This window comes from Muntiacus reevesi, chromosome 14, assembly GCF_963930625.1.
Source record: "Muntiacus reevesi chromosome 14, mMunRee1.1, whole genome shotgun sequence".
NCBI lineage: Eukaryota > Metazoa > Chordata > Mammalia > Artiodactyla > Cervidae > Muntiacus > Muntiacus reevesi.
Window position 1 is genome coordinate 29469407 of NC_089262.1, and position 27900 is coordinate 29497306.

General features: G+C 42.4%; 1 protein-coding gene and 1 non-coding gene across 2 annotated transcripts in view; one reads left to right on the top strand and one right to left on the bottom strand.

Annotated features, from left to right (window-relative positions):
- The window catches only part of ADAMTS12 (ADAM metallopeptidase with thrombospondin type 1 motif 12), a 377986-nt gene that overhangs the window by 41280 nt on the left and 308806 nt on the right, over window positions 1-27900 (bottom strand). The window contains exons 19-20 of the mRNA XM_065905225.1: window positions 16392-17531; window positions 6593-6745 (exon numbers count right to left, since the gene is read on the bottom strand). Coding sequence (XP_065761297.1) covers window positions 6593-6745; window positions 16392-17531 — 1293 coding nt within the window. The remainder of the gene's footprint in view (window positions 1-6592; window positions 6746-16391; window positions 17532-27900) is intronic.
- On the top strand, window positions 25520-25592 carry TRNAT-UGU (transfer RNA threonine (anticodon UGU)). The gene has a single exon. It is a non-coding gene; the product is annotated as a tRNA-Thr (tRNA).

Genomic DNA, 27900 nt, shown 5'->3' on the forward strand with positions numbered 1-27900 from the left:
CTCAATAGATGCAGAGAAAGCCTTTGACAAAATTCAACACTCATTTATGATTAAAACTCTCCAGAAAGCAGGAATAGAAGGAACATACCTCAACATAATAAAAGCTATATATGACAAACCCACAGCAAGCATCACCCTCAATGGTGAAAAATTGAAAGCATTTCCTCTGAAATCAGGAACAAGACAAGGATGCCCACTCTCACCACTACTATTCAACATAGTGTTGGAAGTTTTGGCCACAGCAATCAGAGCAGAAAAAGACATAAAAGGAATCCATATAGGAAAAGAAGAAGTGAAACTCTCGCTGTTTGCAGATGACATGATCCTCTACATAGAAAACCCTAAAGACTCTTCCAGAAAATTATTAGAGCTAATCAATGAATATAGTAAAGTTGCAGGATATAAAATTAACACACAGAAATCCCTTGCATTCCTATACACTAACAATGAAAAAACAGAAAGAGGAATTAAGGAAACAATACCATTCACCATTGCAACAAAAAGAATAAAATACTTAGGAGTATATCTACCTAAAGAAACAAAAGACCTATACATAGAAAACTATAAAACACTGATGAAAGAAATCAAAGAGGACACAAACAGATGGCGAAACATACCGTGCTCATGGATTGGAAGAATCAATATTATCAAAATGGCTATTCTACCCAAAGCAATCTATAGATTCAATGCAATCCCTATCAAGTTACCAACGGTATTTTTCACAGAACTAGAACAAATAATTTCACAATTTGTATGGAAATACAAAAAACCTCGAATAGCCAAAGTAATCTTGAGAAAGAAGAATGGAACTGGAGGAATCAACCTGCCTGACTTCAGACTCTACTACAAAGCCACAGTCATCAAGACAGTATGGTACTGGCACAAAGACAGAAATATAGATCAATGGAATAGAATAGAAAGCCCAGAGATAAATCCACGAACCTATGGACACCTCATCTTTGACAAAGGAGGCAAGGATATACAATGGAAAAAAGACAATCTCTTTAACAAGTGGTGCTGGGAAAACTGGTCAACCACTTGTAAAAGAATGAAACTAGAACACTTTCTAACACCATACACAAAAATAAACTCAAAATGGATTAAAGATCTAAATGTAAGACCAGAAACTATAAAACTCCTAGAGGAGAACATAGGCAAAACACTCTCCGACATAAATCACAGCAAGATCTTCTATGACCCACCTCCCAGAATATTGGAAATAAAAGCAAAAATAAACAAATGGGACCTAATGAAAATTAAAAGCTTTTGCACAACAAAGGAAACTGTAAGTAAGGTGAAAAGACAGCCCTCAGATTGGGAGAAAATAATAACAAATGAGGAAACAGACAAAGGATTAATCTCAAAAATATACAAGCAACTCCTGAAGCTCAATTCCAGAAAAATAAACGACCCAATCAAAAAATGGGCCAAAGAACTAAACAGACATTTCTCCAAAGAAGACATACAGATGGCTAACAAACACATGAAAAGATGCTCAACATCACTCATCATCAGAGAAATGCAAATCAAAACCACAATGAGGTACCATTACACGCCAGTCAGGATGGCTGCTATCCAAAAGTCTACAAGCAATAAATGCTGGAGAGGGTGTGGAGAAAAGGGAACCCTCTTACACTGTTGGTGGGAATGCAAACTAGTACAGCCACTATGGAAAACAGTGTGGAGATTTCTTAAAAAACTGGAAATAGAACTGCCATATGACCCAGCAATACCACTTCTGGGCATACACACTGAGGAATCCAGATCTGAAAGAGACACGTGCACCCCAATGTTCATTGCAGCACTGTTTATAATAGCCAGGACATGGAAGCAACCCAGATGCCCATCAGCAGATGAATGGATAAGGAAGCTGTGGTACATATACACCATGGAATATTACTCAGCCGTTAAAAAGAATTCATTTGAATCAGTTCTAATGAGATGGATGAAACTGGAGCCCATTATACAGAGTGAAGTAAGTCAGAAAGATAAAGACCAATACAGTATACTAACACATATATACGGAATTTAGAAAGATGGTGGCGATAACCCTATATGCAAAACAGAAAAAGAGACACAGAAGTACAGAACAGACTTTTGAACTCTGGGGGAGAACGTGAGGGTGGGATGTTTTGAAAGAACAGCATGTATATTATCTATGGTGAAACGGACCACCAGCCCAGGTGGGATACATGAGTCAGGTGCTCGGGCCTGGTGCACTGGGAGGACCCTGAGGAGTCGGGTGGGGAGGGAGGTGGGAGGGGGGATCGGGATGGGGAATACGTGTAACTATATGGCTGATTCATGTCAATGTATGACAAAACCCACTGAAATGTTGTAAAGTGATTGGCCTCCAACTAATAAAATAATATTTAAAAAAAAAAAAAAAAATGTAGCACTGAATATTATGAAATGCAAGGTCATAAGAAAAGGTTGCCACTTTTATTTTCAAAAAAAAGTGACAGATAATAAAGTCAGCTACTGTTAAAATAAAATTGCAACACTGCCTAGGTGGGGAGACAGATCATTCCAAGAAAATGTAAAAATCTTTGATTCATTTCAGAAATAATAAAAATCTGTTAGACTGAACTATGAGAAGTTATTGTCATTCTGAGAGAGATAATAAAGAGGTTGTTAAATCACCAGTTTATAAAACTGCTGGAGGTACAGTCAAAATGTTCAGTCAGGAAGTGTGTGATGACGCATAACTTTGGTGTCAAACCCAACTGAAGGTTTTTTAAGCTCATCTTTGTCACTTATTGCATTTCTTTCAGCACAAGAATCAGCTTTTTTTCCCTTAGACAAATTTAATGTTCTGAAATTGGCATGCGTCTTAAACTGACATACATATTTATTATGCAGTGTTTCCTTTCCTTCTGAAAAGCTGTCATTACATTGATGAGTTGTCCCCCAGTTGATGGTTTTTCAGAATTGAGAGTATCAGTACCAACTGATCCTGTGCTAGTGATTTAAACCCTCTAAGCCTTCACTTCCTCAGTGGGAATTATAAAGAAGGTCCTTTATTGGGTGAAAATAAGATTGTTCATCTAAAATTCTTGTGCAGTGTCAGGCATGTAGGGGTATTTGGTGAGTGCTAGGACACCAGGGAGGCCAAGTCTGCCGAAGTTCATGGAGGACCCTGACTCCTTAGTACTGGGGACTGGAGACTTGATGGATTGACAGGACTTACTCCACCGCCCCCTGTCCACAGTCCCCTGCCCCAAGTCCAGGAAGCCAGAAGTTAGTAAGCACCTGAGAACTACTCCTAGCCTTTACCCAGAGCTCAAAGTTCACCCAAGGCTTTATATGAACAGTTTTTTTATCATTTACAAAGTGGTTTCACGAACACTCTTTGACTTGTACAACTTTATGAGGTTGGTAGAGGCCATGTGATGTACTTCATTTCCCAGAGGTGAGAAAACTAAAGCTCCTAAGAGGCTGGAAGAATGGATTAGCACCCTATGCTGGTGATGGTGTGTGTGTGCTAGTGTGCTAAGTCACTCAGTCCTGTCTGACTCTTGTGACCCTATGGACTGTAGCCTGCTAGGCTCCTCCATCCATGGGATTCTCCAGGCGAGAATACTGGAGTGCCACGCTCTCCTCCAGAGGAACATTTCCAACCAAGGGATTGAACCCGGGTCTCCTGTATTGCAGGCAGATTCTTTACCATCTGAGCTGCCAGGGAAGACATTGGTGACAGAGTGGGGCTGCCACCCCGGACATGTCTGATCCCAGGCCCAGTGCTGCTTCTAGGATTCACTTCTGTAGAACTACGCTTTCTCCAGTATGCCTCTGGGACAAACCTAAAGACCATGATCTTAACTTTGTTTCAGAAAGATCAATGCATGAAGAAGAAGCAAGTCATTCCAAAAACAACTTCTGGACTTTGTAAAGGTAGAGATCTTAATACACAGGCTCATTGGACTGTCACAGATATGAGAAAATGTCCACAGCAGTTGTATCAGGACTCCATCAAGGAGATGAATGGTGTTAGAGACAGAAGCCTGTAAAACAGCTGCAATTCAGACTGCACACACAGAAGTGGGGAGTTTCTGGTGAGTAATCTGGGGGACCTCAGGTGTGATCTCTGTGCTTCAGGTGAGGCTGTGGCATACCCTTAGTCCCATGAGATTAAAGTGTCTCTGGATCTGGGCTTGTGGTTGGTGGGATAATGAAGAAAGAGTCAAGATCAAATTAGAATTCGGCCCTCTGAGAAGGTATTTGTGAAAAGGAAAACTATTGAGTTGGCAGAGTCTAAACCCTCTGGGTGGACTTCACTGGTGGCTCAGATGGTAAAGAATCCACCTGCCAAAGTGGGAGACATGTGTTCGACCCTGGGTCGGGAAGATCCCCTGGAGAAGGAAATGGCAACCCACTCCAGCATTTTTGCCTGGGAAATCCCATGAACAGAGGAGCCTGACGGGCTACAGTCCATGAGGTCATAAAGAGTCCGACAAGACTTAGAGATTAAAACAACAAAAACAACAAACTCTCTGGATATTTAAAGGTAAAAGCAGGGATGAGCCTACTCTAGGTTTGGAGGTCTGCCTCTGAGTAAGTTTAAGAGTCCCAATAAAACAGTGAAACTAAGATGCCCTTCAAACCTTTCTGAGTACATGATTTAGACTTCAGACATCCAAATGGACTGGTTAATAACATGGCAGTCAAAAAGCTGTCACCAAAATTTGGTGTCATTCAGTCACCAAAATTTAAGATCACATTTAAATCAACATCTCTAGGAAAAACGCAAGTCCCGCATTCAATATTCCTAATGACAGAAAAAAACAGACATCAGGAAAATTGACTTTCAGTAGTTAAATGGGGTCTTTGACAGAAGTTTATTATCCTGAGGGAGGAGATAGGATAGTACTGACAGGAATGGAGTAACTTTGAGGATTTGAGTTTAGATATGGTGGTCGCCACATTCTGGCAGACCTTGGTGATGTGTCTGAGACAGCTTCCATATCACACCAGGAGTGGTACAGGGGTTAATAAGTATATCAGCAAGCCTCCTGGCCACAACAGAGAAGAGGTCCAGAGACTGACAGGGCAGGGATGAGCTGCCAGAGCAGGGCTTCCTTTAGGGGGTCTGACCCCACCAAGAGCTACTGGCTCTCCCATTCCAGCTTTCTATCAGCTAGAATTCCTGGAATTTTACACTGGACTGACCTTTTTAAAAGTGTGAGCTATCTCACACATCTGTCCTTTTTATGAGCCATGTAATTTCCAAGGAAAGGATTAGTCCCAGTGATGGGAAAGTGGAACTTTAGGACTTGGTCAACATTTGGCAAGGTCAGGGACAGAAATGTTTCTTGAGATTTTTCTGGATATGGAAGAGAATTTGTAGCCAGGCATTTGGTCCCTTTTGGAATTTGTTATGAGTTGGAAGAGAAAAAAAAAAAAAACAAAAACAAGCATTCATTCCTTAAAGAAAAACGGTATGAAAACAGAAAAAAGGGAGGTTGGCAGGGATCAAAGAAATGTGTGGTGATTTTCTCAGGGAGTAGCCCTACTTTCTCTCTCTTGCCAAAGATCAGAGCCTTTCTTTGGGAAAGGGGGCCTATTGCAGATTAATGACAGTCCTTGCTCCTGTCACATGTCAGCTAAGTCTGCCAGGAGAACCAGAGACAGCCAGTGAGACACCTCATGGTCCTGCTTGTCTGGGGACCTGAGTTTTCAACCAGATGAGGGTGCTAACAGATGCCAGCCTCCCCAAACTTTGGGGCAGCTCTTTCTCCATCTGTGTCAGGGCCATCAAGAGAAACTGGCTCCCCAGAGAGAAGGCAATGGTGCCTACAAGGTGTGCTGATGTGAGGGGGTATGGAGGGTGTGCTTGGCAACAGAGGAAGGATGTATGCACAGCTCATACCTCTGCACCCCTCCTGCCAAGTGGCTCTGAATCCCATCTCAACCAGTGGCTCTATCACCTGGGTATATCTGTATCCCCCAGGGGCTGGCTCAGCCCCATCACAGTGACAGGTGATCGGGGCCTGATTGCTGCCCAGAAGAACCAAGGCCAACCAATCCTAAGGCCTGACAAAGCCTTTCACCAGGGCCTATGCAGGCAGCACAGAGAATCAATAAGGACTCTAGGTTAGCAAGGACAGGAGCATCGCACTTCAAAGAGATCAACATAGGAAAGACGCTTTTAAAGACCAACCTTTGATGTTTCAGCTTTCTTTTCATTTTGAGTCTGGTAGATTCTTTGCTTTGTGAGCAGCTGCTGAACCATAATTTAATTATACATCTGCTCATGTATCATTATTAATTATAATGTTAAGTTTAAGCAATTTAGAAATAGTGTGGCAGGCTGGACAAGCAAATTAAATTACACAAATTTAACTTCTTTCCTTCTCATTTTATCCCGTAAGGGAGGACAAGCAGATAAAAACATGTGGGCTAATGAAAACTCCGTGCTTGCTCTAAGGCTATTGTGTAGCTGAAAGTAGGCTTACGACAAGGCCTATGGTTCACTCATCTGCCAGTTTATCGCAGCAGGGAGGCAGGAAGCGAGGCAGGAAAGCTACTTTAGCAAATGGAGCTGGTGTAAGTCGCCCCCGCCCCCCGAAACACTGCCGAGCTGATCAATTACCTTGCTCCAGTTTCCCACTTTCCAGCTAGCGCAGGGACGGAGGTGGCACCTCTTGGCCGGGTCTGGCCTCCGCAGGGTGGCGCAGTCGGAATCCACGTGGGTGCTGCACTGCACGCTCCGCCGGTAGGTCCCCAGCCCGCACGTGGTGGAGCACTGCCCGGGAGGAGGGAGAGATGACAGAGGCTCAGGGCAGCTTCCTCAAGTACAGCTCACCCCACCCCACCCCACCCCGGAGGCAGGGGTCCTCCATCTTGGCTACTCACTAAACCTGCCTGCAGAGCTTCAGAAACTTAACCAGCGCTGGGGCTCCCGCCGCAAACAATCGGAATGGCTGAGGGTAGGGCTCAGGCAGGAGTAGTTAAAAAAACAAACCCCAGGTGATTCTAGTAAGCAGCCAGGGTTGAGAATCCCTGATTTCTATGTGGGAGGAAAACCCAGTGCAAATGGAAATTTGCTTCCCTTTACAAAGTATCCTGGCTAGAAGGTCTATGGAATGCTTTGCTGGTGGCTCAGTGGTAAAGAATCAGCCCGGCAACAGAGGAGAGGTGGCTTTGATCCCTGGGTCAGGAAGATCCCCTGAAGAAGGAAATGGCAACCCACTCCAGTATTCTTGCCTGGAAAATCCCACAGATGGAGGAGCCTGGCGGACTATAGTCCATAGGGTCACAAAGAGTCAGACACAACTGAGCCACTGCGCACCGTGTTATGTGTGTATATATACCACTGAGCCACGAGGGAAGCCCATTTACCTCCATAAATGAGCCAGTTGAAAAAACTGTTGACCTAGGCTATTTTCTACTCATCCCTTTCCATGAACAGCATCGATGAAATGCAGCAGTGTGCCTGTAGCTCGTAGTCATTCCACAGACCTTTGTGTGTGTATATATATATATATACACACACACACATAATACATATGTACACTTAATACTTATATACACATATACATAATACACATAATATGTATATATAACATATGTGAAAGTGAAAGTCACTCAGTCATGTCTGACACTTTGTGACCCCATGGACTATACAGCGCTTAGAATTCTCCAGGCCAGAATACTGGAGTGGGTAGCCTTTCCCTTCTCCAGGGGATCTTCCCAACCCAGGGATTGAATCCAATTCTCCCACATTGCAGGTGGATTCTTTAACAGCTGAGCTGCCAGGGAAACACAAGTATACTGGAATGGGTAGCCTATCCCTTCTCCAGGGGATCTTCCCTAGCTGGGAATGAAACTGGGGTCTCCTACATTGCAGGCAGATTCTTAACCAGCTGAGCTACCAGGGAAGCCCATATATATAATGTATATTAGAGATAATAACAGCTGAAGTGCACAGACTCATTGCACTAGTGGCCCCACTGTTCACATCCATGCTGTTTGCAATGGACCTCACAGCTCCTCTCATCAAATAATAGAATGTATTTCCCCAGCTGTTGAATCAAGACTGTTCTTGTACCATTCTTTTGCTAAGAAATTGCAGTGGATGATGCTGTGCAAGTTCTTAAGAAATCTTGCTTGTTTCAGTACTCTCACTCGGACCCTTGTCTCTGCCATGAGAATACTGGCTAACCTCCTGGAGGATGAGAGATCATGTGAAATCAAGCTGGGTGACCCAGTTGAGGTCATCCCAGACCAGCCAGCCTTCAGCCAACCCTTCACCAAATGCATGACAAGCCAAGCTGAGATCAGCTAAGCTCAGCCTGGGTCAGAAGACACTTTCAGCAATCCACAGACTCATGGACAAAAATGAATGTTTACTGAGGTTTTATGGTTGATTGTTACGTAGCACTATTGTGGTAATAGATAATGGATACAACTACACAACAGGTACTTTTCCTATATTTTCTCTAACCTCAGAGACTCAGGATACAATTAGAATTCTGCAGTTCACTAATTGTGTGATCTTTGGTGGTTTCCTAACTTCTCTAGCAAGTAAAACTGGTGATAACACTAGGACCTCATTTAAGTTGCTGTGAGAACAGTAGAGTTAATCCATACACAGAGTGAGTGATCTACAAATGTTACCTATTAAACATAGCACTGTAACTAAAGCTCCAATACTTGGTCACCTGATGCAAAGAGCCGACTCATTAGAGAAGACCCTGATGCTGAGAAAGATTGAAGGCAGGAGGAGAATGGGACGACAGAGACTGAGATGGTTGCATGACATCACCAACTCAATGGACATGCGTCTGCAAGCTCCAGGAGATAGTGAAGGACAGGGAAGCCTGGTATGCTGCAGTCCATGGGGTTGCAAAGAGTCGGACAGGGCTGAGCGACTGAGTAATGACAAAAACAAACATAGCACACCTGCAAGGTCAGCGCTATGAGTCCCACTCTCCAGATTTCTGGGGCCCAGAGAGCTTAGCAGTTATGCTCAAGGTCACAAAGACAATACAATGTTAATTTCACACCATGGCAAGGAAAAAAAAACAATATTTGTTCTAAACCCAGGAGAGGAGCTAGTGAAACCAAGTTTCCAGGCTAGTGATGACCTTGGTACATCTCAAGTAATGTCTATAGCTCTTTGTGCCATATTTATGTGGTAAATAAACATGTGTCTCTGGGGATCTGAGTCTGGTCCTGTAGGGTTCAGATGTGAGCAGACATTTGTTTAATTCCTTTTTGACAATTTCTATTTAGGCAGCAAATGAGTCCAAAGACAAGGATGACAGGAGGACATACATGGAATGCAATAAGCGAAAGGGGATTCCACTGATTGTCTCTTATGTTGGTTTAAAATTGGGAATGGGGGGTGCAGAGAAGAGAAGATCCTGAGGAGGCAGAGGAACAGCTTCTCTTTGTCCTGGGAAACTTCTCCCTCCTTACAGCCAGTGACCCTGTGATAAATGATTTACCAGGCCAAGGAGCAGGTATTGGGGTGTTCAGAATTGGAACTGCTGTGCAGTTCCAATATATCAGAATTATGTGAAAACTGCTGTGAAAGGCTGTGGAAAATTACACTGTCACTTCCATTTACATGACTGTACAGCATACATTTCACTGACTGGCCCAGGGGATCTGACTGAATGATGAGGCAATGGGATGAGAAGTGATCTTCTGTCACAGTGAGATCCACACCCACGCACAGTGTGAAGCTCCTGAGTTTTCTGTCTTATAATATATCTCAAAGTAAATACTCACTGAGCACTTCCTATATGCCTGACACTCTTCTACACACAGTTATTCCTCTTATTCATAATAATCATATGAATCAGGCATTGTTATCCCCATTTTAAAAATGAGGAAATGGGTGTGGAGAGAACATACAGTCAGTAAGTGATGGAGCTAATACTCAAACCCAGAATGTCTGCTTTCAAGTTTTATGTCTATTCACAATATGAACTTGGTTTTGGTGGCTTAGATGGTAAAGAATCTGCCTGTAATGCAGGAGCCCTGGGTTTGATCCCTGGGTTGAGAAGATCCCCTGGAGAAGGGAATGGCTACCCATTCCAGTATTCTTGCCTGAAGAATCCCATGGACAGAGAAATCTGGTGGGTTATAGTCCATGGGTTCACAAAGAGTCAGACATACACATTTAATATTTGAAATCACAAGTAGTTAGAGGAATATGCTGTGAACAGCCCTTCAGCACAGGACAGAAAGTGGGAGGACAAGGTGAGAGAGATTTCTGATCAAATGCTAAGGAACTTTAGAACTTACTTCCAATATTAAAGAGCAAGAAAGTCTTCATGGAAGACACAGCTCAAAGATTGATACTGAAGAACAGGTGGGATTTATTAATAAAAGGAGGAGGAGAAGGAAATTTCAGGCAGAGAAAACCATGGAAACAAAGGAACTGAGCTGAGGTGAGCAGAAGGTTTAGTGGAAACAGAGCAGTTGAGATTTGCTGAGGCTTAGGTGGGTGAAGGCATAGGAGTTAGTATGTTGAAAGCTGAATTATTCAAGGATGTGAGGGCTGTTGGATAATAGAGTGGACTTTGTATGATCTGATATGCAATGAAGAGACATTAGCAATTTATGATTAGATGTTCGGAATGATGAGAAAATTCCTTTCGGAAGAGTAATATGGTAGTAATATGGCAATACATCGCTTGCGATGATATGTGGAAAGCATTGAGGAGAGCAGAGATAGTAAGTACCCAGACCAGCAAGGGCAAGAGCAAGGGCAAGGGTCCTAACAAGAGTAGCAACCGAGTGTCCACCATTCTTGACTATTGTGGCGCTACTGGCATTTTGGATTTCCCAAAATGTCACAGGACCCTCGTGATCTTTGGCTCCTAGACCCTGAATACTGGCATCAGCCTCTCCGCCAGCACTGTAATAAACAAAGTATCCCTACTTTTTTCTATATGCCGCCCAGCAGCAGACTGGAAACCACTGGGTCTAAATGAGCAGGAAATAAAGAGGAGATGACAGACACAATGTTTTTATTTCCTGTTCATTGAGGCCTCCCCACTGGCTCAGGGGTAAAGAACCTGCCTGCAATGCAGGAGACGTGGGTTAGATCCCTGGGTTGGGAAGATCCCCTGGAGAAGGAAATGGCAAGCCACTCCAGTATTCTTTTTTTAAAAAATTAATTTATTTTAATTGGAGACTAATTAATTTACAATATTGTGGTGGTTTTCACCATACATCGACATGAGTCAACCATGGGTGTACAGGTGTTCCCCCATCCTGAACCCCCTCCCACCTCCCTCCCCACCCCATCCCTCTGGGTTGTCCCAGAGCGCCAGCTTTGAGTCCCCTGCTTCATGCATTGAACTTGCACTGGTCATTTATTTAACATATGGTAATATACATGTTTCAATGCTATTCTCTGATATCGTCCCACCCTCTCCTTTTCCCACAGAGTCCAAAAGTCTGTTCTTTACATCTGTGTCTCTTTTGCTGTCTTACATATAGGGTCATCATTACCATCTTTCTAAATTCCATATACATGTGTTAATATCCTGTATTGGTGTTTCTCTTTCTGACTGACTTCACTCTGTATAATAGGCTCCAGTTTCGTCCACCTTATTAGAACTGACTCAAATGTAGTCAGTCTTTTTTTTTTTTTTATAGCTGAGTAATATTCCATTGTGTATATGTACCATAGCTTCCTTATCCATTCATCTGCCGATGAACATCTAGGTTGCTTCCATGTCCTAGCTATTGTAAACAGTGTTGCAATGAGCATTCCACTCCAGTATTCTTGCCTGGAGAGTCCCATGAACAGAGGAGCCTGGCGGGCTACAGTCCATGGTGTTGCAAAAGAGTTGTACACAACAGAGCAACTGAACAACAAACAGGAAATAAAGAGGAGATGACAGACACGATGAGAGGACAGACACAGACCCAAAAAGCTGTTAGGGTTTTCTAGTAGGACAGCGAAGCCTGATCTCAGTGGTTATCCTGGGCTTCCTCAGGTGTAATGACTGAGTGGCCAATGAGACCATTCTAGGGAGGGACAATCCCAAAGAAACAACTTCAGAGATGTGTAGAATAAAAAGTCAGGGGACAGTGGGAAACTCACAACCCAAAGTTTTCATTCTGAATCCTGATCTTCTCAGACAGTTCTGTGTATGAAACATTTTGACTCAAAAGATGCTTAAAGGGAGCAGGGACCAAGCCCAGTCATGGAGGGGACTCCTGCCAAATGTGGACTTCTAGTCTGGTAATATCCTTGTAGCTTTCAAAACCTCTGCAGTCTGGGCCAATTCCCCTTTTCCAGCCAAATTGCCTAGAATTAATAGTCCCCAACGGATCCACCATGGTTGCCAAATATTGGGTGAGCTCTGATGTACTCAGTAAGACCGGTTATTTCTGTCAAAGTCAAAGGATGACAAGAGATAGAATTAATTCTTTGTATATTGATTGCCTATAATCAGAATGTTTCAATTAACCTCTGGGCTTAAACAGTCATTGGAGTTGATAGGTACTTCTATTTAGGTTTACTTTATTTGAATATAGTAACTTCTCACTAGATCAATTAACACTTGTCAATTAACATATATTAAATATCCTCAGAACAAAAGCATTAAAACACATTTACATAAGAGGATGAGAAAGGAAACTAATTTCTAGGTCGTCCAAAGCTACTTTTTAATGAAACTTTTGTAATGTATTATTCTGTGAACTGAGAAGAGCTATCCATCTTTATTAACCCTCCTAATGTGAGGACTGTTTCATCTGAAAGTTCATCTCCTTCGGGCTGCACTTTAGGGTCTCCTTCCATTTCAATACTATAAATGTTTCCCCCAAAGTCACCAGTGACTTATTCATTTTAAGATCCATTAGGTCCACTGTCAGTTCTCACATTGCTTGATGTCCGTGGCACTACACCTCTTGATTTAAGTCTTAATTAGTAGACTGTTCCTTACTAGTCTTTCACATGGGATCTCTTTGTCAGCCAGCTTCTTAAAATGTTAGTGTTTTCCAGAGTCCCATCCTTGGGCCACTCCTGTTTGCAGCCTATAGGTTGTACTTGGATGACCTTGCTCACTTGTAAGATTTGAACTTCTCCCTATTGGTCATGACCACCAAATGCCATCTCCAGTTTTCACCACTCTCAAGAACCTCAGATAAATATACACAAACATCTGCTGGTTATCCTTTGGATATCCCAAAGGTCCTGCCAACTAAACTCAATCTATAACTGGACTCATCATCCTTTCTTTGTCTCTGTTGAAACTCACTCTTTCTGTACATTGTATGATATCTCAGTTTATGGGAGCACCACCCATTGGATACCCAAGATTCCAATGGAATAGTCATGACAGACTCCTTTACACCTCTCTTCTCCTCACATTCCACATCCAATCATTCACAAAGTCCTACTGATTTAAGTTCACCATGTCTCCTGAATTTATCTCTCCCACTTCATCCCAAGCATTCTTGTCATAGTTCTCATTCCTCATCTAGACTACTGCAGTATCCTCCCAACATGTCATATCCCTTATCCTCACTGCTTCCGGAATGGGCCACCTAAGACACACGTGGGCTATGTCATACAGTGGCAAAGACTGCTAGATCCTCACTACAGTCCTTTTTCCTCATCCTCCTGAACATTCATCTAGATTATGTTTTCTATCCATTTTGCACTTTGCTTGAGTCAAATGAGTTCTAGACAGTGGAACATGAGCAGAAGTGATAAATGCCCCCTTCTAGGTTTGGCCCATAAAACCTCCTGTGGGAGAGCCTCTGTGCTCTCTTCCTTCCTAATTGTGACTAGGATGGTGACCCCAGGGTCAATTTGAAGACGGGAGGATGGTAGAGCCATTGTCAGACTGGAGTCTCAAAGAACTGCACACGGGTCAGAGCCTCATTCTCTACCGCTACCACTGCAGACATAGAATTACCATGTATTATTATGTGAGCGAGAAATCAACTTCTGTTTTGATGAACCACAACTTGTTTGGCTCTATTTGTTAACAACAGCCTACCTCTAAGTGTGCATCATATGACTTCTAAGTACCTACACATATTGTACATATGCCATTATGTACAATGTCATTCATACTTATTCTGATATTGATACCATATACATGCCTTTCATCTAGTCTTTCACCCTCTGTTTGTCCTTCCTTGTATTTTTCTCAAGGCCCACACTGTCTTTAATGGAAGATGCTTTCAGACTTCATCTCCACTGACTAATTAACAAAATCCTACAAATTAACAGGTAGCCTCAGTTTCCATAACTTGTTCTCTTTGTTGTTGAATTTAGACCAGACTGTTTTGTTGGATAGAGGACAATAAGCCTGTTTAAGTCTTTTAGGGGTGACCCATGTGTTTGAAAGGAAAAATACTTTTTGAGGGTACTATGTGAAATGATACCATTCATAAACCTACACAGTACATTTTCATTTCAAATATCTAGGCTGGCTGAATCCACTTCAGTGACCATTTGCTCCTGCAAACTCAAGAATAACCATAAGCCCTCAATGTTATTTGAAAGCACCTTCTTATGAACCATGCGATTTTCTCATCTGTCTACCCAGGGTTACTACATAACTGGCATTGTTTTTATGGATCACATGATCAAGGAAGAAACAAATATAACAGAAGGCAGAGAGAGTGGTGATGCTTCTGATTGTAAAGCAATGGATCATAGGCTGTGACGTCTGTCTGCTCGGGTTCAGATCCCTTCCGTGTGTGTGTGATTCTGGCTAGCTACTTCACCTTTCAGCTCTTCCTCATCTCAACAATGGGGGCTACATTACCAATCTTCTTGGGCTGTACTGAGGGTTATGGGAGTGACTACATGTGAAATAGCATGAAGTCATTCTATAAAGCACAGCACACCCTTCATACGTATTCACTGTCAACGTCCTTCTCATCATTAAGAGCCCAATTAGACTTTACTAACGGAAAGAAATCTGACCAAAATGTCAGGGATCATGAGACTCATTCCTCTCCTTTTCTGAACAAATTGGATTACTCTAAGCCTGGAAATCTTTTTTGTCCTCCTGAAACTGGATTCTTTACTTGCAAATGGAGATAATAAGATGACTCTCCATTGACAGAAAATGTAATGAACATAATTTCACTTTAGAAATCAAAATAGATCAATGTGAAAACATGGTTTGAATACAAATAACAAAAATTTGAAAGTTTGCATATACCTATTTTTTGCCAGTATAGTCAATTTCGGGACCAATAGTGCTAACTAATTTATACAACAGATTTTAAACAGTGAACTTGTCAGCTGCTGCTAAAATTCACTAGAGAGACTGCGGATTAGAGTGGAAAGATTTAGAAGGCGCATCTTCCAATTGACATGTCTATAGACAAGTCACTTAACTGTTAAAAATCTTAGTTTCTCTAATTATGAATTGGTACAAATGGAGAGCTTACCTGCTCCCCAGGACCGTGAAAAGGAGAAAATAGGAGACTACATATGAAAGTGGTTTGGAAATTAACATGCTTCATAAATTAAATGTATTGTTATTTTTACATTAGCTGCTAATACTTCTTTTTAGCTAGGGAGATGAATCAATGCATCGTCATAAAAATTGCTGAATGATTTGAACATGTGATTATTTTGCCACAAGGTTCTCTTTTGAGTTGTCAATTTATTTTTAACAAGTTCAAATACTGTGTATTCAAAATACAAATCAGTGAGAAATGATTGTGATGCTTCAAAGGATGTAATTAGTTTTAGAAATGGAGAAACAAATATCTAGCCAAATTCCTGAAGCCTGAAAACAGGAACCAATGTTTTGCCATCATGTTTATTTTCTTCTTACTCTATCTATGAGTCAAAAAGGGTTTTTTTCAAGAGAATTTTTTTAATACAAGCAAACACTGAGTCAAAAAAAAAAAAAAAGGAATTGTTAATAAAGCAAGCATAGAATTCTTTTAAAGAAGTTTGTTTTAGATTTCCATTCCAATTGTGATTACTTGATAGGTTTAAACCAGATTCTCAACGTTGGTTTTCTGAATGAAATGTGAACTCAGGTCCTCCCATAGGATTCTTTGGTCCTTCATCATAGGATTCTTACAGTTTGTAGCTGGAAGGGACATTGGAGAGGAGAGGTGATTTGTACTAGCTTTATGGTTCTGGAGATCAAAAGCAGGTTCAGAGAGGCAGACTGAGTTCTCCACTGTTACACAACTGGCTGACTCAGGTCTCTAATTTAGTCCTAGGTTCTTCTCACTCTATCTCACTACATTTGTTCTCTTACCCTGGACTTTTTTTTTTTTTTTCATATTTGGAGTTAGGTGAAGAGGGAGGTGAGGGCATGGACCTGATTGCTTCACTTTTTTTCAAGTCCATTTGGGAATCTGCACAGAAATGCAACACCCCTAGCTAATTCCATATAGAATCAGGCCTGGGTAAGAAACAGAACTCTTACCTCACTCCAGTTCCCAACAATCCAGTAGGCAGGGCTGTGTCCCATTGAGAGCTGCTTGTAATCCGAGGCATTCAGCAGAAATCCCTCAGCCATCAGACTTGTTGCATCTTCCTTGGTCAGGACTGGTCCGGGACTCTGTGTTAGGTTCATGTTGCTTGGAAGTTCTGGGGGGCTATGGTTTACTGGCTCTTTGGAGTATGCTGGCTGGTGGTCTGCTCCCAGTGGGAGTGGAGTATTAGCTGGCTTTTCAGTGACCATCCCTTCAGCTCTGGATGCTCCATTTTTGACAGTAATGGGCCTTTGGCTGGGTACCAGTCCTTCTGATACTGTGCTAATGGGTGGCCATAGAGATGTCCCCCGAAGATAAGGGGTTGGTGGAGCTCCAAGTGGTATTTCTATACTTCTTTCCCCTGGAGCATCATTTCCAGGTACTCTGATCTTGGTCCATGTCACAGAGTTGTTCTCATTTTTTTTCTCAGATGGTTCACTGTCTTCCCCTGAGCCACTGTGAATCTCCATTTCTGGCTCTTTGGTCAAGGGACTGTAAAATGAAGTCACCTGCCAAGTCACAGCATTGCTGGAAGTTGACAAGTCGGAACCACTCGTCGTTGTGATGACAAGGTCTTCCTCGGAGGTAGGACCAGTGTCGGGATCGGAAACATTCTTTTCATTTGGCTGGATGCTTAAAGACCGAGAAGTGAGGATGGGCTGGGAAGTACTTCCAGTGGAAATGACATTATGGGTGTCCAGTTCAGTTTGGATTGAACTATTCCACCCCTGCTTCCCATCCAGGTCTCCTTTGGAGGCTGTGGAAGGATCAGGGCTGTCAACTGTCGGAGCGCTTGGGCTCAGAGGCCCAGGCACTGTGGGTGTAGTCAGCACCCTGGGACTGGTTGTAGTTAGCATCCTGGTACTGGGTGTAGTTGGAGGGACAGGCTTGAAGGGGTCAGGTGTTGGTAGCTTTTTCCCACTGAAAATTGTGCCTCTGTTGGGCTTCAGAATTCTCCGGCTGGATGGGCACTGCTGGAGGCCACAGAGAGCTCTGCTGTTGGGTTTCCGCGTCAGGTCGCAGGGCTCATCGTGGTTCTTGGCACACGTGACACTGCGAATCCGTACTCCACCACCACAGGAAACAGAGCACTGGAAAAGAGAGACGGCTGTCAGTCGAGTGGGAAAGACACGTTGCTTCTCAGGCTATGATTTACAGCAAATCAGGACAGGCCCAGTAGAGACTGCACTGTGTAGCTAAAACCATTTCCTACCTTTGTATTTGACTTCTCTGCAATTTTAGTTTCCCATAGAAATGTGTATTTTGGGGAGACCAGCTGGGGCTCAGGACTAACAATCTACCCTTCACAAACTGAAAATGCACACCATGACGTGGTAAAACTGAAGTCTCTCTGGGCCAGGACTATTGGATGGTGGATCCGCAAAGAGGGCAATGATTTAAACAATCGCCTGATTTTTCAGAAGAGATAGAAATATTATCTTCCCTAAGGTTTCAGTGCTATTAAAGTGTTTTATGTATTTTCTGGAATCTATTAATTTAATGATAATGATCCTGTCCCTTTTTATTCATATAAGTCACACAGCCTCACTCAGGTATCCTAAGCTCCATTTTCTTGCTTGTTGTCAGATGGACTCAGATTAAAAGCTAGACAGTCAGTGTATGCATAAGACGTATATAGCTCCAGGACCTTTTATGAAATTTAAAGGTGGGAAGTTAATCAGATGTGGGGAGATATCCGGTCCAAAGGGTTAGGGGAGCCCTGGAGCATGGTGTTGATTTATACATGGATGTTGTGGCAGCTGCCTCTCCCTACTGGTCCTCCCAGGGCATGCAAAGCACGGATGGCTAGACTGCCTTTGAAGGAATCCTAACAGGACAGTCACTCCTCAGGATTCATGGTAAAGATCTCTTTGCAACCCTATGGATCATAGGTCACCAGGCTCCTCTGTCCATGGGGTTCTCCAGGCAAGAATACTGGAGTGGGTTGCCATGTCCTCCTCCAGGGGATCTTCCCGACCCAGGGATAGAATGTGCATCTCTTACATCTCCTGCATTGACAGGTGGGTTCTTTACCACTAGCACCACCTGGGAAGCCCAAACCATACATAGTACATAGTTGTGATCAATACATAACACTAGGTTTCTTGATATATTTTTTTAAATCACATTTTTACCCAACTGCTCCATTTTTAGCTTTCTTTTCCAATGATAGGTTAAAGTATCTACCCAATAGTAGGTTCTTGAACACGGACTGTCCAGGAGTTTGTGTTGGCTGGTTCGCATTTGTCTGTCTTACCTCTCTGACCCTAACATAGGTTTCTTGAAGATGGGGACTACATAATGTTCTCCTCTGGAGAAGGGAATGGCAACCCACTCTGGTATTCTTGCCTGGGAAATTCCATGGACATTGGAGCCTGGTGGGCTACAGTTCATGGAGTTGCAAGAGTTGGACATGACTGAGCAACTAACACTTTCACGCTTGGGGGAACAGTGCTTCACAGACCAAATCCTGCTTTCAAATTTATTAGAAAATAAATTTCCTGGATCTCTACATAGAAAACCCTAAAGACTCTTCCAGAAAATTACTAGAGCTAATCAATGAATATAGTAAAGTTGCAGGATATAAAATTAACACACAGAAATCCCTTGCATTCCTATATACTAACAATGAAAAAACAGAAAGGGAAATTAAGGAAACAATACCATTCACCATTGCAACAAAAAGAATAAAATACTTAGGAGTATATCTACCTAAAGAAACAAAAGACCTATACACCGAAAACTATAAAACATTGATGAAAGAAATCAAAGAGGACACAAACAGATGGAGAAACATACCGTGTTCATGGATTGGAAGAATCAATATTGTCAAAATGGCTATTCTACCCAAAGCAATCTATAGATTCAATGCAATCCCTATCAAGCTACCAACGGTATTTTTCACAGAACTAGAACAAATAATTTCACAATTTGTATGGAAATACAAAAAACCTCGAATAGCCAAAGTAATCTTGAGAAAGAAGAATGGAACTGGAGGAATCAACCTGCCTGACCTCAGACTCTACTACAAAGCCACAGTCATCAAGACAGTATGGTACTGGCACAAAGACAGAAATATAGATCAATGGAACAGAATAGAAAGCCCAGAGATAAATCCACGAACCTATGGACACCTTATCTTTGACAAAGGAGGCAAGGATATACAATGGAAAAAAGACAATCTCTTTAACAAGTGGTGCTGGGAAAACTGGTCAGCCACTTGTAAAAGAATGAAACTAGAACACTTTCTAACACCATACACAAAAATAAACTCAAAATGGATTAAAGATCTAAACGTAAGACCAGAAACTATAAAACTCCTAGAGGAGAACATAGGCAAAACACTCTCCGACATAAATCACAGCAAGATCTTCTATGACCCACCTCCCAGAATATTGGAAATAAAAGCAAAAATAAACAAATGGGACCTAATGAAACTTAAAAGCTTTTGCACAACAAAGGAAACTATAAGTAAGGTGAAAAGACAGCCCTCAGATTGGGAGAAAATAATAGCAAATGAGGAAACAGACAAAGGATTAATCTCAAAAATATACAAGCAACTCCTGAAGCTCAATTCCAGAAAAATAAATGACCCAATCAAAAAATGGGCCAAAGAACTAAACAGACATTTCTCCAAAGAAGACATACAGATGGCTAACAAACACATGAAAAGATGCTCCACATCACTCATCATCAGAGAAATGCAAATCAAAACCACAATGAGGTACCATTACACGCCAGTCAGGATGGCTGCTATCCAAAAGTCTACAAGCAATAAATGCTGGAGAGGGTGTGGAGAAAAGGGAACCCTCTTACACTGTTGGTGGGAATGCAAACTAGTACAGCCACTATGGAAAACAGTGTGGAGATTTCTTAAAAAACTGGAAATAGAACTGCCATATGACCCAGCAATACCACTTCTGGGCATACACACTGAGGAATCTAGATCTGAAAGAGACACGTGCACCCCAATGTTCATCGCAGCACTGTTTATAATAGCCAGGACATGGAAACAACCTAGATGCCCATCAGCAGATGAATGGATAAGGAAGCTATGGTACATATACACCATGGAATATTACTCAGCCGTTAAAAAGAATTCATTTGAATCAGTTCTAATGAGATGGATGAAACTGGAGCCCATTATACAGAGTGAGGTGAGCCAGAAAGATAAAGAACATTACAGTATACTAACACATATATACGGAATTTAGAAAGATGGTAACAATGGCCCTATATGCAGGGCAGAAGAAGAGACGCAGAAGTACAGAACAGACTTTTGAACTCTGTGGGAGAAGGGGAGGGTGGGAAGTTTCGAAAGAACAGCATGTATCAAGTGCTCGGGCCTGTTGGGCTGGGAAGATCCAGAGGAATCGGGTGGAGAGGGGGGTGGGATGGGAGACCGGGATGGGGAATTCGTGTAACTCTATGGCTGATTCACATCAATGTATAACAAAACCCACTGAAAAATAAAAAAATTAAAAAAAAAAAAAAAAAAAGAAAATAAATTTCCTGGATTTCAAAGGGCTTCACAGTCATTATTCTTTGTGATACCCTGTGAATATCAGCCCTGTGAGACCTATATAGCTCTGAGGTTTACAAGACTGGAATTATTATTCCATCTCTTAAAAGAGAGGAAGCTGACACTCAGGAACCCGCTTGAAAGGTTACAAGTCAGTGGCAGAGGAAAAATTGGATTAATTCCATGCCTCTCCCGATCCACCAAAAAACAAAACAAAACAAAACCCTAGCACAGCATGGTGGACAAGCTATTTGTCTACTGAATTCACTTATTGACTTGATCAAACTTTTGATTTTTGAAAAGTTACCCAAAGACTTTTATTCATAAGTGAACTCCGGGATACTTCTTGGGATACAATGATCACTTACTACATATTTATTAAGTGACTATTCTACCTGGAAAATAATCAGGAATGGGGATATTCTTCTCCCTGGGAGCTTATGCATTTTTCACTTTGAGTTTCTTGCCTTCTCAAATCCTACTTTCAAGGTCCTCTGTATTAGAAAATAAATTTCTCCTTAATTTTGTTCCAATCCAGCATAATCACTCACTGATATCTGTTAAAATCAGTATCTTTGAAAAGCAGGAGATGCATGTGAGTACAGAAGACTGTGTTGCTCAGGGAATGTTCAGCAGCAGAGTTGGGTCAACCAGTAAAGCTAGTGCTTCCCAGGTGGTGCTAGTGGTAAAAGACCCACCTGCCAATCCAGGAGACATAAGAGATGCAGGTTCCATCCATGGGTTGGGAAGATCCCGTGGAGGAGGGCATGGCAACCCACTCCAGTATCCTTGCCTGGGAAATCCCATGGACAGAGAGCCTGGGGGGCTACAGTCCACGGGGTTGCACAGAGTCAGACACAGCTGAAGCTGTGAACAACCAGCTCGAAGACTGAACTTCCAAGTTTGTTTTGATGTAACAGTATTAATCTTTGGACTTCCCTGGTGGCTCAGACGGTAAAGAATCTGCCTATAATGCAGGAACCTTGGGTTTGATCCTTGAGTCAGGAAGATCCTCTGGAGAAGGGAATGGCAACCTACTCCAGTATTCTTGCCTGGGAAATTCCATGGACATTGGAGCCTGGTGGGCTACAGTGCATGGAGTTGCAAGAGTTGGACATGACTGAGCAATTAACACTTTCACGCTTGGGGGAACAGTGCTTCACAGACCAATAAATGCACACTTATTTCCAACTAAATGGAGACATAAAGCTCTTAAAACCCTGCAGGGAGGAAATGGTCTCTTGTAGCATCTTCTGTGACTCACTTCACTTTAAAGCCTGGAAAGTGCAGCCTGTGGGTTTTTATTTTTCTGGCTTGCTACAATGTTTCTGCTTTTCTTGTATATGAAGAGACTTTATGCTGCATTCATTTTAGTCATCCTGAGTCACTTCTCCACTGATCTGAACTCCTAGTTTTTTTCAAATCTCCACTTAGTAAAACTGTATCAGTCTAAGTAAATAATACTCTACATATGCCTGAACATATTTCCATGGTGGCTGTCTCAGACAGGTTCCAATTTGAGAACTGATTCATAAATCAGGACCCTGATAATCCTAATACCAAGCAGGTATACCCTGCCTTGCATTTTCTTTCCAAGAAATGTCAGAGTAGACATAGCTAAAAGTAGGAAACTCTGATTTTTTTTTCTTCTGTTTGTAACCTTTTTTGGTTTATTTTGATTTGCAACATCTCTAATACCCAGACTTTACAACTTTACAAGCATTTTTAAAAATCCAGAAGTATATGCATGTGTGCCCTCCACCCCATGATGAACTATGAAATTAAAAAGTTATAAAGCCTGTAAGAAATAGCACCTGGGATGCCATTATAAACCCCAGGCATGATGTAGGGACTAAGCTCAGCTTCCTCATCTAAACACTGAAAGTAATAATAACCTTTCAAGACTGAGGATATATTATACAAGACGGCAATCTTAACATAGTGCATAATATACAGGGGACAACTGGGAATTGGAAGGCATTATTATCACTGTTATAATAACGATGCTGATAGTAATAATAGTAATAATAACAAAGGGTATGGGGTCCCCAATTTCTACTACCCCTCTGAAGCACAGAGTGACACAGACCTATCTTGCAGGATGCTGCGAAGTGAGCATCTGTGTAAGTAAAGTGGTTGCAGGCACACGTCTAGAAGATACCATGGAGACGCATATTCCCATTAGTTTATTGCTGGATTTTTTTTTTTTTTTGATTTGGGTTTCCTAGGGCCAATAGATATGTTTTGATTTCTAATTTACAAATTATAAGTATTAAATAATCTTATTCATTATGAATTTGTTCAGCCTAAAAGAATAAAGCAGGAGTAAATAACTGCTATCTAGATAGTTGTTTAATTAAAGCACATTAGGTTTTGGTCTTTCAAAACAGAAGACTATTCTAGAACAGAAACACCAAAGTTGCAGCCTAAGAGGTACCTATGGCCCAAGGGCATGTACTCTTTGGTCTGCTCAACCTCAAAAGAAACAAAACAAAAGACAAATATCGAATTAGCAGGCAACATTTTAAAGTGAGAAGATTCCATATTAAAACTCCAGGTTTTTTAGCTTCTCTTGAAAAAGCAGGTGATCTATAACTATGGGCCCCATTCCCAACTGGTGACTCAAAAACTTCATGAACAGATACCTGGTCTGGGGGAGTTTACATGTTTCTTGACCTAGTATTCAAACCCATCCACTCTCCTCACCCAGTAGACATGGCATCTTTCAAATAATCGATGCTCGCCATTCCTTCGCACTGGGGCACATTATGTCCAGTGAGACAGTCAGTGTGAACTGTCTACTGTGTATACGGAGCCTAAAAACTCAGGTGCTTTTTTTCAAGTCGCAGCAGAACAAGTGGTACTGTTTTGTATTCAGATCAGGCATTTCCCAGTATATCTTCCAACTGTGTTTATCTCCTTAGGAGCTGTCAAGCCCTTCAGATGAGATAAATGCAGGACACAGTGCCACACTTAGAGCTCATCTCAATTGCTAGTTTCAGGATCCTCAAAACCAGTTTCTGAGATGATTACCTTACGCCCTTCTTGCCTTATAATTTTGAACTCTGTACCAGGCAAACAGTTTGTCAATCTGTGAATGTCCTCTCTGGGAGTTATCTTGCCCTCACTTGCCATCACCCTGAGATTAAGGCCTCTGGGGGTAGCCCGCTGAGAAAGAAGCCTGCTGCTAAATTAGTCAACTCCCAACTCCCTCTGCCCGAGGGGTGCTGTGGGGGAGGGGGCTTGCAATTGACTCAGAGCTGTCATGCTAAGAGAGAGCTTATTCAAAAACACAGCTGGGGTTTATCAGAGAGGTTGGGTTAAAGGGATGAGTAGGGAAACAGCCAATACATAGTCTCAGAAAGTGATAAATGAATGATTGGTTGTTGTTGTTCAGTTGCTCAGTCATATCTGACTCTGCGACCCCAAGCACTGCAGCACGCCAGGCTTCCCTGTCCTTCACTACCTCCTGGACTTTGTTCAAACTCATGCCCATTGAGTTGGTGATGTCATCCAACCATCTCATCCTCTGTCATCCTCTTCTCCTGCCCTCATTCTCTCCCAGCATCCTTTTCCAATGAGTCGGCTGTTCCCATCAGGTGGCCAAAGTATTGGAGCTTCAGCTTCACCATTAGTCCTTCCAATCTCATACTAAAATCATTTTGAAAGTAAGTGACCTATTACAGGTTGAACTGTGTCCCCTCCAAAAAAGGTAGAGCCTTAACTCCTGGTCCCCCGCTTCCTTTGTGCCTCAGAATGTGGTCTTATCTGGAGATGCTGTCTTTACAGAGGAAGTCAAGGTAAAACTAGGTCACTGGGGTGGACCCTAATCCAGTATGACCATTGTCCTCACGAAAAGGGTAAATCTGGATGCAGAGACACATATACAGAGACAGCACCACATGGAGATGAAAGCAGAGGTGATGGTGATGCATCTGTAAGCCAAGAGACACCAGAGATTGTGAGCAAAGCATCAGAGGTCAGGAGAGAAGCACAGAAACATTTCTCTCATGCCCCTCATGTGTGCGTGCACGCTAAGTTGCTTCAGTCACATGTGACTCTGCGACCCCACGGACTGTAGCCCGCCAGGCTCCTCTGTCCATGGGACTTTCCAGGCAAGAACTCTGGAGTGGGTTGCTGTGCCCTGCTCCAGGGGATCTTCCTGACCCAGGGATCGAACACACATCTCTTATGTCTCCTGCATTGGCAGGCGGGTTTTGTTTTTTTTTTTTTTTTTTTTACCATTAGTGTCGCCTGGGAATCCTCAGGAGGAATCAACTCTGCGGACACCTTACTCTTAGACTTCCAGTTATTGTGAATGAAAATGCTGCCCGTCATGGCAGTAAATAAAGGATGCTGCGGTTGTCAAACCCAGCCAGCCCTGAGGGGGCTCAAGAAGGGGAAGAGCAGGGCCCTGACCCAGATAGCTAAGGTGTACATCAGAGGCATGATTTCAGAGAGCCCAGACTCTTGCATCTTCTCATACATAGAAAAGTGCTAAATTCATTAACTTGAGACATCTGGTTTTCTTTAATTAATGCTAATCTTTAGATATGAGGCCCTATAGCTCAGGGGTTAGAATACTGGTCTTGTAAACCAGGGGTCGTGAGTTCATATCTCGCTGGGGCCTGCTGAGTTCCAACTACCTGGTCTTTGTCGCAAAAACCTCAATGTCAATCCCAAGCTTCCAATTTATCCCTCCCCTGCCTTTCCCCCTTAATGAGCACAAGTTTATTTTATATACCTGGGACTCTTTTCTGATTTGTGCAACACTGTAAGTCAACTATGCACGCTAAGTCACTGCAGTCATGTCTAACTCTTTGCGACCCTATGGACGGTAGTTCACCAGGCTCCTCTGTCCATGAGATTTTCCAGGCAAGAATACTGGAGTGGGCTGCCATGTCCTCCTCCAGGGCATCTTCTCCACCCAGGGACTGAATCTGCATCTCTTATGTCTCCTGTGCTGGCAGGCGAGTTCTTTACCACTGGTGCCACCTGGGAAACCTCTATATTCTGGCTCCTCCCTTTCCTCTTTGGTGCAGTCCCTCAGAGCTATCTGAAAGGTTGCATCTCAGGCTTGATGCCTCCCTTCTGTCCACCAAATAAAACATAACTCTTGACTTTGAGGCTGTGCATTTTTTCAGTCAACTTTACAAAATTGGTGAGACAGTACATTTCTATTATTTAAGGTGCCCAGTTTGTGGTACTTTGTTAAGGTAGTCCTAGCAAGCAAATATACAGCTCGGTGGAGAGTCAGTATGACCCCTAGCTGGTTTTCTTCGAGTAGCTGTTTCAGACAAGGGTGCTCGCGTGTGTTCTCCAGGAAACCTGGCAGAGCATGGGCTGCTGGCATCTGGGAAGAACTGAGATGCTGGCACTCGCAGAGGTGACATGCCAAAAGAGCAGGTAGTCAAGGCTGAAGCATCAGGTGTCCAGCCTCACATGACTGTCCGGGACCGTGAATGAAACTGGGGAATACTGAGAGTAATTGACTCAGCCATGTCTTCTCACCTTCCCGGCTGTCCCCCTGCAGTTTTCAGGAACTCTTTGGCTCTTCACATGAGTTGTGTGTGCCTGTTTTCATTTAGCAACAGATACGCCATGGACGTTTGCTGCAGTGCTTTCTGTTTGAAGAGCCAGGAGAGCTTGATCATGAAACATTTAGTCTATCTGGTCACACGTGGAAGCCAAAACCCATGTGAACAGCTTTGCGCTTAATAAATTCTCAGGAGCTGGGCCAATTAACTGTTGTATTCATTTGTTTGTTTGTGTGCTTTGGTCAGGCACAAAGAGAGTAGATTAAAGATCTCTGCAGACCCTGAGCATGTCTGCTTTTGAGGCTCTACCCTAAGGCCCATCCAATATATTAAAAACCATCTCTCGTCTCAAGTGACATATAATCTTCTTCTGTAAAAACAATTTGAAAAGCTTTTTATTCTTTTGCTTTTGAAAATATTTGGTGAGGACCACTCATTTAATTTATGAGTGGTTCTGATTTCTCTGCGATCATTACACATAGTCTGGAATTCCAGCAAAGTGAGAAAAGCCAGTCTACAAATTGTTTCCTAAACAGAATACATTTTTTATGAACACTGAGAGCTGTCATGTTGTTACATTTTGCAGATGTTTGAGAAGCTTTATGCCAGAGTTCAGAGTAAAAGCTCTGTTGCCAGCAGTCAAATCCTGGCTCCACTGCTTAAAAGCGGTGTGACTTTGGACAAGTCTCTAAATATCTCTATGCTTCTCTTTCTTTACCAGTGAAATGGGGCTAATAAGGCCATTATGTGCCTAGCCGTGTTTGACTCTTTGCAACCCTATGGGCTGTAGCTCACCAGGCTCCTCTGTCCAGGGATTTTTCAGGCAAGAATACCGGAATGGGTGGCCATTTCCTTCTCTAGGGGATCTTCCTGACCCAGGGATCAAACCCATGTCTCCTGCATCTCCTGTATTGACAGTTGGATTCTTTACCATTGAGCCACCTGGTAAACCTGGTAATACCTACAAAGGTGTCTAATATACATACTATATGCTTGATAATCATTTGTTTTTAATATGTAATTAAATATTGATTTCTGATTTTTCAGTGTCCTTTGCTTTATTGTAGTAACACAGTAGTGTTGCTTTTCAAATTTTAAACACTTTTGCGGGTCCATGAAAACCTTGCAGTCACTAAGCCATGTGCCCCTGCATAAAAGGACTCTGAGCTCAGAGAGGGAATTAGATGAAGATGCAGGGGCCAATACACATTCCCCCTACAATGTAGAAGGATTCCCTTTTCTCCACACCCTCCCTAGCATTTATTATTTGTAGACTTTTTGGTGGTGGCTATTCTGACCTGTGTGAGGTGACACATTATTGTAGTTTTGATTTGCAATTCTCTAATAATTAGTGATGTTGAGCATTTTTTTCATATCTATATGTTTTCTTTGGAGAAGTGT